Here is a 19,330-nt window from a genome sequence, read left to right as displayed (position 1 = left end):
CTGGTACAGATTTCCTGAAGAGCTCTTGGTTGGAAGGAAGTTATCATTATGAGCCAATAGTGACTTCAATCCAGAACCCAACTCCAAATGATGTCATGGCAAAGATTGTATCTGGCACTAAGGCTGTGTCTAGACTGGCAAGTTTTTCTGCAAAAGCAGCTGCTTTTGCGGAAAAACTTGCCAGCTGTCTACACTGGCCGCTTGAATTTCCGCAAGAACACTGACGATCTCATGTAAGAAATCAGTGCTTCTTGCGGAAATACTATGCTGCGGAAATACTATGCTGCTCCCATTTTCAGTTAAAAGCTTTTGCACAAAAGGGCCAGTGTAGACAGCTCAGATTTGTTTTGTGCAAAAAAGCCCCGATCACAAAAATGGCAATCGGGGCTTTTTTCGCAAAAGCACATCTAGATTGGCACGATCACTTTTCTGCAAAAAGTGCTTTTGCGGAAAAATGTCCGTGCCAATCTAGACACTCTTTTCTGCAAATGCTTTTAACTGAAAACTTTTCCGTTAAAAGCATTTGCGGGAAATCATGCCAGTCTAGACATAGCCATAGAGTGTAGACATAGCTGCTTAAAAACTGCACGTGTGCTCATTAAGGACATTTCTGAAAATGCTCTTTAGCCCTTTGCTGTGGCTACCAGTATGACCAGTGGCATGCAAATGCTGTCTCTGAACACCTGCTCTTTGCATTTTCCTTTAAGCCTTTTACAAGGGTGCAGCACTGGAAAGCAGTAAGGTCAAAGTTCTTGCAAGTAAATGACATACAGTACACAACTGAGATAAAAGATTGTATTAATTGACTATAATTTTTGGGTGGGGCATTCCCCCCAAGTGTCCTAAAGGCAGAACTGCTCTATGATGCCAATTCCTTCATCCAGAGTAACGTGATAAACCATCTGAATCACAAGCAGGGCTTCACAATCTGCAAAAATGTATTACAAGTGTAAAATATAAATTTCTTTTCAGAATAGCCTCCCTAAATATTATATTTTTCTAAGATGCTTGCTTATACATTTGCACTAGGATGACAGTAGTGCCATTACTTGAAAGGTTATTAATGACTTGTTAACACACTCCAGACACTCAAATTCATTGGTGACCTCATTAGCTTTGCTTTTTGCAAATCACTACTACTTTATTTCCATAGAACTAAACAGCCTCCAAAATTAATCAGTATCACATGACATTACCCAGAGGCAACTATACATGAGAATAAATACAAGCTGTTTTTGGTAACTTTTTAGGGGAAAGTAACTTTGGAACAAGATAATAAGCTCCAAAATGTATCATTGAAATATTACAATAAATCAAAATTGTCTTAAAGAGTGTTTAAAATATTCATAATAACCTACATATTTAAAAATACTAGATTTAACATAGCAGACTAAACCCAGTAAAATATTTCCTTGCTATGTCTTTCAGTTGCTAAGGGTTTTCTTTCTCCTGTTTCTTATACAAGGCAAGTTTATAAAACCCGACATGCTACTAGGAACCATTTCTTATTGGATTGACTTTAACATACCTGAAAGCATCTTGTTGCTCCTAGATTTTATCTGATATGGTCCAGTGAACTCAAGCAAGCCTGAACCTGACCTTGACATGTTCCTGTTTACCTTCAGGTGATAATTCAGGAAGCAACTGTTCATCCTTAAAATTATTCTTTCTGCCAGTTTTAAAGGAAAAACAAAAAGAATCTTTGACCTTCTCCATTTCCTGACCTAAAGTAACTGCTGCTGGATTCTTTCTTGTCCATATCGTCTGTCACATACAAAGTTTCAACCCAAGGCTTTCTGCCCAATCCATCAAAAATTTTTAATGTTTTGCTTAAAATAAAGTTTGTCAATAAAGTGACCTTATTTTATATCATCCTTACATGTAAAGTGACTTTTACTAAGAATATATCAACATTCAGATATTTTCAACTTTTATTCAGAGACCTTTGTGAATCTAGACTGTAAATTGTGTTACTTTACCACATCACAGCACTATTGTCTGACAAATAGATATTTAAAGATATCCACATTTTCGTACTGGTAATGGTTTTCAAGTCTCTGCTGAACATTTTACTAATAATCATTGCAATATTTGTACATGTGGGATAGATTTAAAGTACAACTTTAGAAAAAAATATTTTAAATCTTTAACACAAATATATGTCTCTATATCTTTTGCGTGGGTCTGGAGACCTGAATCCCTGTCCCAAATATGACCAAAATTTGCCCAGCTGAGCACTGCATTAGCAACTTTTCCCAAAGGTGAATAGCATTAGATAGAAAACTTTGCTCTTATCTAATCACAGTCTTACTGTGTCAGCTGCAGATTTCAACATGCTTGGAAAATCTTATTATTGAACAATCTTATTTTCCACTTATTTGGTTATCTAAAATTAGGAACTCCAGTGACTTGCTCAACATCATGCAGCAAGTCTATAGTAAGAGAGCAGAAAATAGGCCTCAACTCCCTGAGGTCTGTCCGTGTAACTTAGCCATTGGACCATGTGGCTTCCCCATATGCAGGTGTAACCGAGGGATGCTACAGGACAACCTGCAATGTTACAAAATGGAGGCTGTGAAGCAAGGGAGCTGACAGGATCACTGGGCCTTTGGGCTACGGTGAAGGGTAGCTCCATTCTCCCGGATGAGGTGGAACCTTGGGAAGAAGGAAAGAGGCTGGGACACAACCCCTAGTGAGCCCTGGATGGCCCACTGTCCTCCCTCTCTCCCCTGCTAGCCCTAAGTGGCACGGGGCTTTGGAGTGTGCCTCCCCACACTCCATGATGCTTCTAAAAAAAACCTGGGGCTTCAGACACTGTTGTTGCTGCAGCAGAGGCCAGGAACCCCAGTCCTTTCAGAATTGCCAGACCCTGGAGCAATTGCCCTTTTTCACCCTCCCGTTGGTGGGCCTGGTGGGCAGCTTAGTTCCATACCGAAGAGTGGTCACAGATTTCACCATAGAATTGTGTAGGACTATATCTGATCCAGGAGACATGTTTTTCCAGCACTGACTAATACTCTCCTACAATGTACCAAATAGACTTTTTAAGCTGTTTCTAAAACAGGGCCAATACTAGAGCAGATAAAAAAATCCATCACAACTGTTGTTCGATGGAAAACTGGGGTTTTGACAAAACACGTATTTTCATTGAAAACGTTTGTGTCTGAAAATCCAATGTTTTCAACAGAAAACGCAAAAATTTCCAGGGGGAAATAAAGTTTCAGACCACTTCAGATCACTATATAAGAGCCATCCCAGTACATAAAACAAGTAGCTTCTACCATTGGTTTCTAATAGGCGAGAAGTAGGGGACACTTTGGATATAAGCTACAACTCTTGTTTCATTCTTCAGTATTCTATATTCTTTCCCCCTGCTCCACCACTCTCAAAAAAAAACCCATATTTAGTCCTCTCCACAGGGGAAATAATGCGAAAACTTGGTCATCTGTACAAACCTAGTCCTTTAGCAGACAAATGTCCCACTGAACCACCTTTAAAAGCAATAATTCAGCTCTGAGTCTTAATGCCTCTATTATCCCTATGTACATGCAAAGTAATAGTATTTTCCATGTGACAGTGTCTTTCATCCAAAGATCTCAAAGCTCTTTGTAAGAGTCATTAAATATTCTTTTCTCCAGATTATAGATGGGGAAACTTTGTCAATTATTTACTGTACACCAAAGAAAGTAAGTGTCAAATTTGGAAATAGAACACCACTCTCCTGATTACTAGTCACCCACTGTAGCCACCAGACCATTCTTCTGCTTTTGCACTAGAAGAATGAAAGATGTACGAACATAGGAAGGGAAAGATTTGAAAGGAACAGTTTTGTGTCTGGCTCATTAGCAACTACTCAAGTCTGTATCATTTGGAGCCCAGATTTGCTTCCAGTGAAATCAATGAAAGATCTAGAAGAAGCCTCAGTGGGAGCAGGAAGAGCTACCAGTGATGCCTAACAAATAACATAAGAGTTGAAATTCACCAGACACAACCACTTACTTAGAGGACTGGGGGCCCTGTCTTACACCATGGCCCAAGTTCTTCGTGGCCATGTTGGTGAAGCTACAGGTTTCAAGCAATTCTGTAGGTCACTGATACTTTATTTCTTAAGGTGCTTGCACCTCTGTGGTGTGACACTGAAGACTGGTCTACACTACAGACTTAGGTCAATACAGGGAAGCTTATGTCTACCTATCTTTGAAAGCATCTACACTATAATATTGCTCCCACCAATGTAAGAAGATAAGAATGGCCATACTTGGTCAGACCAAAGGTTCATGTAGCCCAATATCCTGTCTGCCAACAGTGGCCAATCCCAGATGCCCCAGAGGGAATGAACAGAACAGATCACATGATCCCTCTCCTGTCATCCATTTCCTGCCTCTGACAAACAGAGGCTAGGGACACCATTCCTACCCATCCTGGCTAATAGCTGTTGATGGACCTAACCTCCATGAATTTATCTGGTTCTTTTTTTAATCCTGTTTAAGTCCAGGTCTTCACAACCTCCTCTGGCAAGGAGTTCCACAGGCTTACTGTGCTCTGCATGAAGAAACACTTCCTTTTGTTTGTTTTAAACCTGCTGCTTATTAATTTCATTTGGTGACCCATAGTTCTTATATTATGGGAACAAGTAAATAATGTTTTCTTATTCACCTTTTCCACAACAACCATGATTTTATAGACCTCTATTATATCTCCTCCTTCCCCCTCCCCTCCCAGTCTCCTCTTTTCTAATTGGAAAAGTCACCGGTTTTTTAATCTCTCTTCATCCATTCCAAATCATTTTTGTTGCTCTTTTGTTGAACCTTTTCCAATGTCAAGGTATCTTTTTTGAGATGAGGCAACTACATCTGTACACAGTATTCAAAATATGGGAGTACCATGGGTTTATAGAGAGGCAATAAGATGTTCTCTGTCTTAGTCTTTATCCCTTTTAAAATAATTCCTAACGTTCTATTTGCTTTTTTAAGATGCCCACTATGCTGATCTAATAACTCTGCCTCCACAAGAGATGCAGTGCTTAGGTTAATGTAGTTAGGGTTAGGCAGTTCTATGTAGACATTGCATTGACATACATTGCCTGCTGGCTGACAGTCCCCAGCAGGGCTCGCAGCTGGAGCCCCACACCCACCCCATGCTGTCAGTCCCAGGGTGAGAAGGTTCCAACTGTGAGCCCCACATACAGCTGACAACTTTGACTGTCAGCCTCCTACACTGTCTCCCTTAAGTTTCTGCTAGTGTTCCTAGTGAGGACATGCACCATCAGCAGAAGGAGGGTAGTGTGGACATGGAAGGCCAGTGTTATTACAGTATTAAAATTGACTATTTTGTAGGCAAGGCCTAAGAACAGAGGTTTGCCCTTTCCAGACCACAAATCTTTAGTCTAGATGGACTCTTGCCTGAAGAATTGCAGATTCTTTAAAGTGGGAAGGAACAGAGTGCCAGTGCTTTCATGCCCCTTCTCTCCTGCCTCCCCAGCAGGGGATTTGATGACCACCCAACAGCAACCTGTGGGGACTCAGTCAATGGAATTTTACACCATACTACTTGCTACACTCAGAGTTCCAGTTACAGTGGTGGGGCTCACTGCTCATGGTACCTTCCTACTTAGCTGCACTGTGTGATCAGCCTGTGCCAAGTCCTGGAGCTGCCTGTTCCCATCCCACCTCACAAATTGCACTAGCTGATTCATGCACCAGAAGGTGCCACTGGGGCTCTTAAAGGGGCTTGGCTTTTTCTGGGCTGTCATGCTCTGCAGGTGAACTCCTGGGTATGCTCACAGTGCAAAGACAGCTTTGCACTACAGCACAGGGTACTGGAACTGGGGCTCCTGCACGGAGGCCAAGACAGGCTCATTCCCTCATCCTGCCTGGCTCCAGCCCTAGAAGAAGTCAGGAGGTCCCTTCAACACCACAGGAAAGCGGTTCCAAGAGCCAAGTGGATTACAGAGGCAGCAGAACCAGGCTGCTAGCAACAGCATGATCCAGTAACGAGGAAGCAGGGTCCAAGGTTCCTGTCTTCTGTTTCTGGCTGGGGTATGTCCTTGCACCTGTTGCCCCATCTATCCTGTGATGATGATAGTACCTTGTGAAGTTTTTCGAGATCTCCCCATGGAAGGGGCTAGACATTTTTTTATCTGTGTTTTACATTAAATCAAGGATGAGGAAACTTTTGGTTCAGGGGCCACCAACACAGAAACATCAGTAGAGGGCCACACACAAATGCAAACGAAAGCCTTGGGCGGGGGGGGGGGGGCAGAGACAGGCTAGAAGATATTCTGTGCTTCAGCCTTGCAGGGAAGTGGCAGGAGGACATTGCCATTTTATTGTGCTGTGACCTTCAGACTCAGGACTGTGAAAAAACACAGAGAGATATACCCCAGCCCAGCAAGTTGTTGTTAAGCATCTGTGTAAATCAGACTAGGGCACTCAAGCACACAAAGGGTAGGAAATGACAAAAAATAGGGTTGCACTTCACTGGGCCCCTTGTGCTATACATCCTCTGCAAAAAAAATAATAAAATAAAAAATAAGTTGTCCTGCAGAACTTTAGCAAATAACAAAAAAAAAATAGATGGTATCATGCATTTTTGTGGGCACAACCCACTTCTTGTGATTAGAGGAGCAAAAGGCACAGAAACCCCAAAACATCTTCTGCACTGAATGAGGCAGGGGACACGTGTGGAAAAAATTGTGTCTGTCTGATTACAATCAGTCACCTCCCCTCTGTAACCACAGACATCACAGGCCACCCATTCAGCCAGCCATTCCAGGGACTTTCCCAACCAATTAGATAATTGCAAACCAGGCACAGAGACATAAGGGAGCCTGGGGCTCAGAGCTCAATCTCTGTGCATCTGGCAAAGAGAAAGCTAAGCCCATGCGTGAACCCCAACCTAAAGAATGCTGCTGCTGCTCCCTTTAAATCCGGATTCGCCTCCATTGCATTTGTACTTGCACACACCCAATCATAGAACTGGAAGGGAGCTCCAGAGGTCATCAAGTCCAGACCCCTCCCCTGCTCTCACGACAGAATCACGCCCCAACGTTGAAGTCCAGACTTCCAATCCTGACTTTCCTGAGAGTTGAGGAGAATATTCCCTTTGTCCTCGATTGACTGACTCTCTCTCATAAGGCGTCTTGGGAACCAATCAGGGTCCCTGCTCCTGGCTGTCAAAGCGATGTCTGGTTATTTGTAGTTTGCATCGCATTAATAAAGCTGACTTATCAGAAATTACATTTCCAGCAAAATAGTTGTGTACAGGAGCTGCACTGCCGCAGGATAGGCATGCATGAAAGACACATACATTGACTTCAGTCCTTCTTCTCGCAGATATAACTGTCTGCGGAATCAGAGCAGAGGAAGCTACTGAGTCAGGCAGCGCACATATTATGCTGACGAGCCAAATGTACACAAATGAAATGTCTGTTAGAATCTTTCGCTCCTCCCACGGGCCGCCTTTGTCTGGGATCTCACCTTTTTCTCTGCAACCTGGTTATAAGGGGATCTCAGAAATGCCTGTGCCACACGCATTAACACTTGGAGGAACTGGCGTGGGTCGGTAGGGGAAGGCTAAAATAATCAGGTAACAGCTTTTCAAAATGAAGGGGACGAGAAAGTGTACACAGGGGAGACCAAATGAAACCAAGCATCACGTCTGGGAACTATAACCCGTTTAAAACTCTTTCTGGAAAGACCTGTAAGCCGACCCGTTTTGTTTAACTAATGCTCGTCTTTTCTGCCCTTCTGCTCATTACAGACCAGTTAGAGACACTTCTGGCTTTGCTAGTATTGCAAATTCTGTCCTGAGAGTTAAAAAATATGTCGTAAGGTGATTTACTTTTTTGTTAAGATTTATTTAACTGGTATCCAAAGGTACATATTCCAACTAGAAACCTCCTTTATCAGATAATAACGCAATCCAGAAAGCATTGACAAATGCCATATGACATAAGGATCTAAGCACAAAAGTTATTCTATTTCACTCAGGTTTCCATCATCGGACTTAACTAATTTATGATTTCGGAAAAATAAAAATAATTGAAATATTGAAGATTTGATAACTGAGGGGTTCCGCTCCCCTTTAGTGGTTGGAGGAGTTGCCTTCGTAATTCAAAGATGACGCTGATTTAAAATCTATTAGTGTACAGATCCTTAGTCTATACTATAATGTTGACTCGCCTATTGAGATTTGAAGGAAATGTAATGAAAGCATTACAATTTGGCGTTTTGTTCAGTAGTTGGTTTGGTTGGTTGGTTGGTTGGTTTTTATGCGCAGACTTTACTGATATAATCGTGTTCAATATGACAAAGACCAGGGTTCCCGACTGCGCCCTTCACCATGCTAGAGCTCCTTGCGATGATGGCCAGTACCCACATACAAACAAGGCTGCTGGGAAATTTTAAGAATTGTTCCTTTCAATACGTGCTAAGGGGAACCGGGCAGCATGATGTGCTTCCAAATGCCTCTGGGCAGCGTGAGTGCCTCGTACACAGCTGTTGGGATCATACCAGCTCTGCTGCAGGAGTTATGACCTCAGTGAAATGGCAGTAAGGAAGTTGCCACGATCCTATCGCTCGCCTGCAGGATCTCAGTGACAGATTTCGTTCTTTTGAAAAGGAATTAAAACGGGCACAAACACCAGCTGCAATAAGTACCCGTTTTAAATCCAGAGCCTGCTCCCACTGAAGTTCGTGGCAGAAGTCTCATCGGTTGAACTATCAGGGTCCTGATCCCCCTCGTTTCCATGGGACAGATTTTTTTTCCTTTATTGGGAGCAGGATCGAACTCAAAGCAAGTGATTGGTTAGCACACACTGTGCGAAACAGCCCGCGTTCTGCAGCATGCCCTAGCTCGTAATCGATCAATTATTTACCGGCAATTTTGAATGTAAATACAATCCTTTAAAGTCAGTTACGGATTTTATTTCTTTTTTCTTATCCCTGTCATAGTGGTTACACTTGTACTAAGTAAAAAAGAGGGTCCTTTGTACTAACGTATAAATATTGCATATACTGATTAATCAGTTATGTTGTTCGAGGCAGTGTTAAGTAAATGCTTTAGGCAATTACTTTGGAATCTTCCGTTATACTGGATTCCATTTGTACTGACATTGTGTTTGATCCTGCTCCCTGAGGAGTAATACTCACTTCTGCCTAACCAGATCGATAGGGCTATGCGAGGAACTAAAACTTATTCATCTCTGTAAGGGTTGTAGGATCGGGCTCCAACTGGAGTCTAAAGCCCCTTCCTTCCTATGTAACTAGAAAACCATAATATTAAAATCGATGGAGAGTTTGAGATGCAAAAGGAATGCAGAACTGGATTCAATTTCTCCATTCTCCCAAGACTGGGGGGAGGGAAAAGTACAAGGAGGATAGAGTGGCATTGTGAGCTACATTGTTAACACCTTAAACGGAATGGGTGAGCAGTTGCTCAGCCAAGGTATGCTATTGGTTTCAGTAGAGCTGCTTGTTTGACTGACTTCGCACCAGTGGGAATAGAAAAGGAAAAATCTGGCCGCAGGTAACTGTGTTTCTTGGAGTGGTAGGTATGTTCACCGTTGTTCTGCAGAGATTTTAATTTTGATGTATTTTATTTCTTGATGCAAAAGAATAGAAAAAGGTCATGTTCTATTATAGTCCATGTAAAACACATATCAGCAATGATTATAAATGTGAATGCTTGCAGATATAGGAAATTTTTATGGAACATCTGGACAACGTTATGTGTGTGTCTGCACTGGGCCTTGTTCAGAAAAGTGATTTAATGACAATCTTGACTATCTGGAATAACCAGTTGATTTTTGTTACAATGTAATCATTAAAATACATTCTTTAGAGTTGAAAAGACTCGCTAGTGGCAAAATATTCCGAGTCCAATTAGTTTAGGACTTAATCTAAAGTCCTTTTGAAGATAATTGACAGGTTCCTTCTGACTTCAATGAACTTTGCATCAGCCCTTTGATTACTGTTAGATAGTTAAAAGTGGTATTTTCGAGAACCCAAAACTTATCGAAGTCATCTAAGTGAACAACTAGACAAACAGTAGTTTGTCAGCAACTTTATTTTTTTTAAATCGCATGACAAACTGGAACCAATACCAAAATACTGTGTCCACTGTACATCATTCATTATAAAACAAACATACACCACATTTGTAGTCTACCAAACAGTGTATTTTCTTTAAAATTATATAGTGCGTGCTTTTAGATTCATGCTTTCAATATTTATTTTACATTTGCTATTCAAATATTTTTCTGTTATAAATAATTGCAACTTGATCAAATTGTATACCTGTTATCATCCTATAGGATCCTATTCAGTACTGCAGTGCGTTTTTGTTTGTTCTTTTTAGCCACGAGTAAGCAAATCGGAAGTGGAAATAAAGTGTACAGAGGCCAGACTTGCCTGCAGAATTGTGACTACTGTCCATACCTAGAACCTGGAATGCTGGAACAAGTGGCAGGAAAATTACATAGAAAAGAATTGTTTCCAAAAGGCACAATTTCCTTGACACAAAGGAGCAATACAAAATAGATGGCGGCTAAAACATTGGCGCCTAAGAGAGCGGTGCTTGTTGCGTGTGAACTCGTGCTGACTAGTATGAACCCCCCTGCAGGCTGATGCTTTGGCAGTTCAGGAGTGCCTTACAAGAGGACTGAGCGGAGTGACAGTGCATGACTGAAAACAAGCACACAGCTCTTTCCCGGTCCGCGAGGGTTTGTTTCCCAGCCCCGGAAATACAGTACCCCTATGATTACCCCCACAGGGCAAAACCCGCTGGCGTGTTTCGAAGCAGAAGCGGGTTTGCGCTGGGACAACCCGCACTGGCAGCCCGGGCGCCGGATTACTGATCATTGCTCCTGCCGCTGGTGTCCTGGTCGCTCGGGTCATCCGTGAAGCAAACGTCCACGTCGCTCTCGTTGTCAGTCTTTTGCTCCGGCTCCTGGAGCTGGTAGCCGGGCTCCCGTTTGTCCTCGGCCGCCTTGTGGAGGCTCTGCCCCGGGTGCCTGGACTTGACGTGGCGCTCCAGGTCCCGGCGCCGAACCAGCACCTTGCCGCAGAACTCGCAGCGGTAGGGGGTGTTGCCCTCGGCGTGCAGGCGGATGTGCTTGTTCAGGTTGCTGGGGTCGCCGAAGGGCCGCAGGCAGACCTTGCACTTGAGCGGCTTGTAGCCGGTGTGAGTCCGCATGTGGATCTTGAGGCCGTACTTGCGCGAGTAGAGCTTGCCGCAGTACAGGCAGAGGTGGCCGGTCTTGGGCTTGCCCCCGGGCTGGCCGCCGGCGGGCTGCAGGCTCTCCAGGCGGCCGCGGCTCTTCTCGGCCGCGATCTCGGAGAGCTGCTGCGTGTGCAGGGCCAGCTCGCGGTCTATGCTGGCCAGGGAGCCCAGCTCGGCCGGGTGCAGCCCCGCCGGCGGCCCGTTGAAGTAGGCCACGGAGTCGGGGTACTTGAGCAGGTTGCCGAAGTGCAGCTTGAGCGGGTAGTAGGGGGCGCTGTAGAGCAGCTCGCCGTTGTAGAGGGTGACGGGCACGAGCGGCAGGTTGCACTCCCCGGGGTAGGCCGCCTTCAGCCCCTCCAAGGGCGGCAGCGAGAAGCGCTCCAAGTGCAGGCCGGCGCCGGCGGGCAGCGGCGGGTAGCGGCTGGGCGGCAGCCCCCGCTCCACGTGCTTGAAAGCCGAGGTCTCCTCGAAGTGCGAGAGCAAGGGGAAGGCCCGCAGGCCGCCGGCGCAGGGCAGCGCGGGCGGGGGCCCCTCGCCACACTTGGGCTGGGGGCCGCCCGCCAGCGCCTCGGCGCGCCCGGCCTTGCTGCCCGCCAAGGCCTTGCTGAAGCCCAGCCCGCCGGCTTTGCCCTCCTCCGCGTGGGCCGCCTTGGCGAGGCCGGCCGGCCTGAAGGCCGATCTGCCCCCCGGGTAGAAGCTCAGCCCGTTGCTCCCCGCCGAGCTCCCCACCAGGCCGAGGAAGGGCCCGTGGCTGCGCCCCGAGCCCAGGCTCATGTCCAAGGCTCTCTCCTGCTCCTCCTTGCCCACCGGCCTGCGGGCCGGGCCCAGCTTGCCCAGGGGCGGGGAGGCGGCGGATTCCCGCTTGATGCCCTCCCGGGCCCCGCAGTGAGCCTGCTGCAGGCCGTGGGTCCTCAGCGGAGGCGCGCCCGGGAGCTCGCCCGCCGCCGCCGCCTTCGGGGACAGGTGGAAGAGGTCGGAGGAGCGGGCATGGTCGTGGGGGGGCAGGAAGCCGCGGCCGCTGCTCAAGCCGCAGTGGAAGTGGACGTGGGCTTTGAGGCTGTTGGGGTATTTGAACGTCCTCCAGCAGTACCAGCAGATGTAGCGCTCCTCCCCTAGGAAGACAAGCGGATCCCGCCGTTAGACAGACAGTAGCGGCACACCCGGCTCGCGAGTCAGCTACAGACAGGCCCTCCTACCGCCGCAAAGTGGCCCTCGATGGACCCATGCGTTAGACAGGCCGTGGGCTGCCATTGGGGGACGGACAGGGGCAATGGGAAGTAACGCTGTCCCCTTTCATTCGTCACTACCTTTCCTTTCCCCCAAGTCGCACAGTAAAGGCCTGATGCATAACCCAGCGGGAGGCTTTCGGCTGACCGCAGTGGTTTGGATCCGGTCTTAGATCCACACGCCAGCGCCTGGAAGGACTGGAGTACCACAACTATCTGCTTTGTGTTTTCAGCCTGGGCCCAAATAAAGCCTCTTGGCTTAGGAGCGGAGCTGGCCTGGGCTGAGTAGAGCTGGCTGGGCGGTGGTAGACTGAACTGAGTCTGGACTGAGCTAAACTGGGCTTGGGGAAACGAGAGCAGCTGTTGCCTTAAATCGTCTGTCGCGGGGCCCATCTGTTGACGTTCTCAGAATAGGTAGCGTATGTCGAGGAGTGGACTAAACTGCACAAAGGCCAATCTAATGATCGTGAGCTCCTCGTTACCCGGCGAGACAATCTCGTATATGTATAGGGCCATATGTAATCATTCCTTTTCAGAGGACAATGCCCTTTGTGCCCCATCCCTAAACATTTAGGCTTCCCTGAAGCGGAACAAACCGAAATGGCCTTGTTTGTATTATGACTTCATGTTTCTTTAAATTTAGACTTTTCTTTCTCTTCTGCTTTTTAGGGACCTTCCAACTGAGGAGTAAAATAAAGCCTGGCCTGGTTTTTTTTCAACCCTGACATTTAAATATATTCTCTGCAGGAGGGTTTTTTTTAAATGTAGACTAGCCCCTCCTACTTATCAGCATTCAAAATATACACATTATAAATTTGAAACATTTAAAAATCATAATAGTAATGTACTTGCAGGCTGTACATTACTGGCCAGCCCTAACTTTATAGAGAATACACTAAGCAGGCAAAGTTGTGAAACTGAGAAAGTAAAATAGTACATATTTCCAAGATTAAAATATTGTTTACAAACATCAAGAGGTGCGAAATCCCACAACCTTAAAAGCAGAGTAAATAAATACCAGAGACTATAAATCTGGCCTTTTTAGAAATGTCACATAGTTCCAAAGTGTGTTAAAATGATACATTAACTTGCAGCCAAGCACAGAAGAGAGTGCAAAAGCAGCGCAGAATGGCTGGGTTGTTAATGAATAAGTTCACATGGAATTAGCACACTAAACAGCCTTTTAAAATGACTTTTAATTCAGGAATCAACCAGTGTCAGCTCATTCATTCAGTATCATTCAGGATAAAATAAAAGTCTTTCCACCCCAGCTCCCATTCCTTTTTGGAACACTTTCATGCACAGTGAATAATGAAAGCACAGAACAAAACATGGGTTGCGTATTTTCTCTTCTGTTAAGTATTATGTAGTTTCTGTCATGCATAGCTCTCACTAGTTTGCCTTGAAGTGAGTGGTCTTTATGAATCTATGCTGGAATCTTAAATCGGGCGTTGTGTGTTTTTTCGCACTGTTGGGCTGAGCTAGGGAGGAGGGGAAGAAGGAGGAGTGTGTCTGACTCTGCCGAGGCCTTAATTGCTCAATTGCAGTGTGTCTGAACCATTTCAATAATCCTATTACTGTGCATTGAGAGACAGGTAAACTAGTTTTTAAAACGGAACGGCTCGAAGTTTAGAAACCTCCACAGACCCTCCAAGCCTAATGCATTTGATTTAGAAACTTTTGCTTTTTGACTCATTTCAAAGAAGTGCGTAGGTTTTTATGTTCTTTACAAAGTATGTGCAATACCAACCAAGCTTTGTTCCAAATGCAAATGTATCCTGAATATAAACAGATTACTTCCCTCCTCCTCCCAGCTCTTCCCAAGCACTGATCTATTTAGAAAGATCCTTGTTTATAACGTTACATCAATCTACTTAAAATCTGTGAGCAGCAACATCTAGAGGTTTCTTCTTGCATTTTTCAAAATGCTATAAAAAAGTACGTAGGTTCTGGAAATCGGGGTGTGGGGTGTGCTGCAGCACCCCGTGGCTCTCCATTAGATACAGGATTTACAGTTTGGTTCAGTTGCTCACCCTTACTATACAAATTGTTCCAGCACCCCTGCAAAAGTAATAATAATTACTCTTTCGCCTTGTACTATTTATTATGCCCTCAGACTGTAACGATTAGTTTCAGACTTCACGCTGGAAGTTGGGAAATGCTGATCTTCAGAATGTGTATGTTTCATATCTTCTATATTTACAGTGGATTAGAAAGGGCATATGAAGTTAGTGCTATTACAGTGCTAGTACAGTGGACCAAATTCTGTGGTCCTTTCTATGAAAGAACAGTGCTGTAGTACAGTACTCCCATTGAAATTAGTGGCTTACTTAAGTAAGGTAATATTCGCTGTGAGTATGGGCAGCAGAGTACTTAGTACAGAGTACTTAGCCTCATTTCACTTTCTATGCAGGTCTTCTCCCGCTCCTGGGTTTTGTTACAAGGGGCCAAATTCTGAAGGCCTTTCTCTTACCGATAGCTCTGTTGGCTTTAGTGGGAAATGATTTCACTCCCTGTACAGTGACATAGACTAGCAATGTTAGGTGTTATTTTAATAGTAACTCTAAATGTATTAAATAATAGGCAAGCCCTGTTCTAAGTTCAGTCTTGAGTGCCGGGTCCTCCAAGTCATGAACATACTCTGGGGGGGATCAGCCTCCTGCAGGATCAAGCCTTTACTCATAAAATTAAAAGGCACTGAAGCAAGAAGTGTGTGGATAGTGTTGTATAGGGCTTCTGATCAGTAGGAATCGTATCATCCTGTGCGCTGCTCATTTTGTCTTTGAACAAGTCTATTCTATTATCAGGTTCTTCATTCAATCTAATCTATGCAGCAAAATTTCAGAGCAGCAATGACTATAGTTATGCTCTAAGCAGAGTGACTAAGTAGGCCATCACCAAAAGCAATTTTCAAAACGGGCTTCTGTCTGTTGCCTACGTTTTCACTGGTTTTGCAGAGATTTGTATGAAATACACAATGCAACTGCTGTTAGAATACAATTTCTTCATCTATTGAAACCCCATGTCTGCTGCAAAATGCCTGTGCATGGGAAACAGCACATGGAAATATGCTAGCTATCAAATTCACGGGAAACCATTTAGACACTGAAATATGTTTGCTGTGTCATATTTCGAAACATGCGTTTTCCCCCTTTCAGATACTACCGCGTTAATAATTTTAAAATATCGTTTATGTTTAAACTACAGCTCCACCTAACAGCAAATTGCAGATTAAAATAATTTGTCCAAGATTGATGCATGTGAGATGCTAATTTCCTAACGTACATAAATAAACTGAATGTAACTATCACATAATTTTACTTAGTACTTCCTAATTTGCATAAACTGACCACGGACCCTTTTAAAATGACTAAATGAATCTGAGGAGTAGCTGGAAATTGTCCCATATTTTAACTTTAAAATGGAGTCTGATGCCGTGGCCAAAGGGAAAAGGTGAAAATAATGTTTGAAAACATAGTGAGGGAAATACTGTATTTTAAAAATAGAGATGTATTGTTTTATGTACACCCCATTTTTCCTAGAAAACTTATAAAATAGTGTCAATGTTGAAAATATAGTTAGCTGAATCCTGATGTATTGTCAATTTGCTGGTTCCACTTCTTTAAAAAAAACTTTACAAAATAAGCAGAAGGAACAGATGACTCGAAAATGGTGGCCGAGTAGCAATCTGGTATGGGTTTTTTTAAGGTTTTTCCTGCAAGCACAAATTGTATTTAGGTTTCCTAACTACAACTTTATATCACAACGTGGATGCTAATTATAATGTTGATCTGAAAACAATAACTTTGGCTATTGGGAAATCGTCGCGAAGCTCTTTTAGAAAGGGTACCTGGGAGTTGAATTAACTTCTACTCAGTAACTACTGAACAGAATAATGAAGTCCAAGTTGCTGTACCTTTCTCGTCGTGTGTCGGAGTAGCAGTGATTGGGATGTCAAACCATTGAGCCAAAGAGTTTGAATACCACACGGTCAGCTCCTCCCCTGGCTGGACCTCTCTAAGCGTTCTGTAGAAAATCTATTCGGAAGAGAGTAAAAACAAAAACAAAAAACAACCCATCAGTGCCCCCGTGACGCAGCCGATCACTGCTAGAGAACATTCAGCCAGAAAGTTGCGCGCAATCTAGAGAGAGAGAGATACCTGTCCTCCTGGTAGATCTGCAATAGCTTCCAGTGTCTGTTCTTGTGTGTTTCTGGCAGCCCGGATTAACCCTATCCACTCCAGAGCTGAGCCCCCGGCTTCATCCACTAATTCCCCTCTCACCATCCGTACCTAGAATACAGGCATCAGCCACTGTCATTTCCACTCATGATCCAAGCGAGACAAAACACAAACACAAACCCCTTATAAATTAAGCCTAAACGTTCTCCTCACTAGCAACCCTTGCCTCATCTTCCCATCCAGGGAATCGCTGGCTTATACAGTCAATAGATCAAGGCCGAACAAGTGTTTGGGAATAGCAGGAAATCATAGTAGCGAAAGGAGAAAGAAACACCTAGTTTGTAAGAGCTATATTTTGCCATCTTTACTCATGTTGAGAAGTGTGTTACTCTGCGACTACCCTGCATTGAAATAAATGAGACTGCCCCTGGAGTGAGTATATTCATTGGAAGGATAAAAGGTTCCTTCCATAGCCTCGCTCCGAAAGCTGTAACTCTGCCTTATTGTGAGAACAATTCCGCGTAAGAACTTCTCTCATTGGACATCCTTTACTAGAACGTATCTTGTTCAAAGGCTGCAGGTGTGGTTAGTTTAAAAGTTTAAGCTAAATTTAAAATGCGCCCGTGATATTTTACATTCCAGTTGGGAATGACTGTGGTTTCGTGCCTTAAGCCTGGAGTGGAGCAAGTGTAAAATATGCGACTTGTCAAAAGAAAGGGGAAGAGAAGAGAGAGAATTAAGCTGAGCTACAAAGTCTCTGTGGCCTCATACTTCATAAGCTGCTTGCCCATACAAAGAGAAAATGAAGTGCCAGCTCTCTGAATGACCATGTAATAAAAGTCACTCGAACAAAGCAGTCTAAAGAGAGAAACCAATGGAGCCAGATGAGAAATAAATTTGAATGGGCTGGCAGAGCGTTTAAAAACAATTAAAGGGCATTAAAAATCCGAGCGGAACTTATGACCAACCTGTGCACGGGAAGGGAGGGCGGGGGGTAGAGTGTTTGCCTTGTGGCTATCGCATCCATAGACCCATTTGCAATACCAGCAAGTTGAAAAGACTCTCTAGCAGAATTTGCTGGGGGTAACCAGTTCATCTCCATTAAACCCCTTTTGGTTATACGAGTTTTATATCATAAAACTTTGTAGGGTCTGATGCTGAAAGCCTGACATATTTTCCGCATGCCAGACGTAAGGGAGTTGTAGAGTCAGTCGGATCCATCAATTGCACTCGGCAGGGTTAGTTTCAATACATTTCTCAATTGTACATGCATTTGAGGTCTAAGCCAAGGATTTGTTTTCAATAGCTGCAACATGGAAGACCTCCCTTAACTCTGCGCCTTGGCTTAGTCCAAGCAACCGGGGCTTAGACTGCACCTGAAAATGACTTAGCCACTGGAATGTTTATCAACCTGCCTCATTCTCCTATCAGCCTGCATTCAGCTCGAAAACGTGCAAATGGATACCGAAACTCAGATTTCGATCCCGCTCAAAGAGAAGACTATTTTTAAAAACCACAATAAAAAAAGCAATCGCTTTAGCCGACGTTGGATCTGTGAGCCCCTTGCATAAACACAAAATAGATAGATAGATAGATAGATAGATAGATAAATAGATTAGATAGATAGATAGATCTATCAGCGACATTGAGACAAATCCCGGGACGATTTCTCTTAAAAGGTCGGTGAATGCGGTTCAGAAAGACCAAAGGTGAGAAAGGAGGGAACAAATCACCAACAAGTTATCAAAGCCTCAGAGCATCAGCATCTGAAAGCTAAGCCAGCGCCATGAACCTGAAAACTAGCGAAACGCCCTCGCACCTAAAACCAGGGGCACGCCACTCGTGTGCCCAGGAAACGTCAAAACAGGCTCTCTGCAGTCACACACTCTGAAAAGTGCCCCTCTACCATCCCTCTTCTCCTTGGCTTAATGAAGATCTCAAGGGCAGGGACATCTCCTCTTGTCTGAAAAAACCGTCACAGCCCTTTCACCTTCCTGTTAACAAGACCAGCCTGCTGTAACACTACCCAACCAGGCAAACGCTGGGCAGGAAGGCTGGATAGGTTTTCTATACACTCAATTTCCAAGCCGTAACAAAGAATCTTGGGTCACTCTTTATGAAACGCTTCTCTTTCTTTCCTGGTACTCTGGCTTGTGCTAAAACTAGGCAGGATCAACCGAGGAGAAGGCAGCCTCTTTCCTAAGTGCAGGTCCCCCTGAGTTAATTGTCAAACAAGGTCCAGCAGTGCAGGAGACACCAAAGGAAATACCTTTTTTCTAGGTCCTGGCTCCCTGCGGTCTGACAGGTACTTGCCCAATTTGAAGACACCCGGCACAGGACCCAGACGCAGTCCGGCTGGGATGCAACTTTCCGCATTCACGCTGATGGCCGGAGCCCTGCTTGTTTGCATCGCTGCCTCTGGGTATAAGCGATCAGGAACCCAAAGCACTTAACGGGGATGGAGTGACAGAGACAGCAAGCGAGCAGGATGAAGACAGGCTTATCTCCGCCTGCAGAGTGACGCGGCGGTGTGTGCACGCCGGCTTTTCAATTGGAACAGGAGGGGTACCCCTTGGCACGCTGGTGCTCTAGGGCGCAGAGTTTGGTGAGAGAGTTTAGCTCTTACAGCAGCTGCAGAGTTCCATCCAAGAGGGTCACGTGGAGCCTTTCCCTAACCCCCCTGCATAATCAAGGACTTTG

General features: G+C 44.7%; 1 protein-coding gene across 1 annotated transcript; it reads right to left on the bottom strand.

The window, feature by feature from the left end:
- Positions 1-9,942: 9,942 nt before the first annotated feature.
- PRDM13 (PR/SET domain 13) lies at positions 9,943-19,124 on the bottom strand. The gene is made up of 4 exons (XM_006118437.4): positions 18,900-19,124; positions 16,610-16,741; positions 16,366-16,486; positions 9,943-12,335 (listed from the first exon to the last, which is right to left on the bottom strand). The coding sequence occupies exons 1-4, from the start codon at positions 19,038-19,040 to the stop codon at positions 10,852-10,854; spliced, it is 1,878 nt and encodes a 625-aa protein (XP_006118499.2). The 5' UTR covers positions 19,041-19,124; the 3' UTR covers positions 9,943-10,851.
- Positions 19,125-19,330: the final 206 nt, after the last annotated feature.

This window comes from Pelodiscus sinensis, chromosome 3 (genome assembly GCF_049634645.1).
Source record: "Pelodiscus sinensis isolate JC-2024 chromosome 3, ASM4963464v1, whole genome shotgun sequence".
NCBI lineage: Eukaryota > Metazoa > Chordata > Testudines > Trionychidae > Pelodiscus > Pelodiscus sinensis.
The sequence above is the reverse complement of the archived record's forward strand: the minus strand, read 5'-3'. Positions and strand labels throughout refer to the sequence as shown.

Bases quoted from the DNA above. Each gene is read 5' to 3' on its own strand.
- PRDM13 (XM_006118437.4), bottom strand. From the start codon at position 19,040: ATGCAAACAAGCAGGGCTCCGGCCATCAGCGTGAATGCGGAAAGTTGC. The intron at 16,742-18,899 runs GTATTTCCTTTG...CCTGTATTCTAG, and splicing joins AGCCAGGACCTAGAAAAAAG to GTACGGATGGTGAGAGGGGA. The intron at 12,336-16,365 runs GTACAGCAACTT...TTGTCTTCCTAG, and splicing joins TCCGACACACGACGAGAAAG to GGGAGGAGCGCTACATCTGC.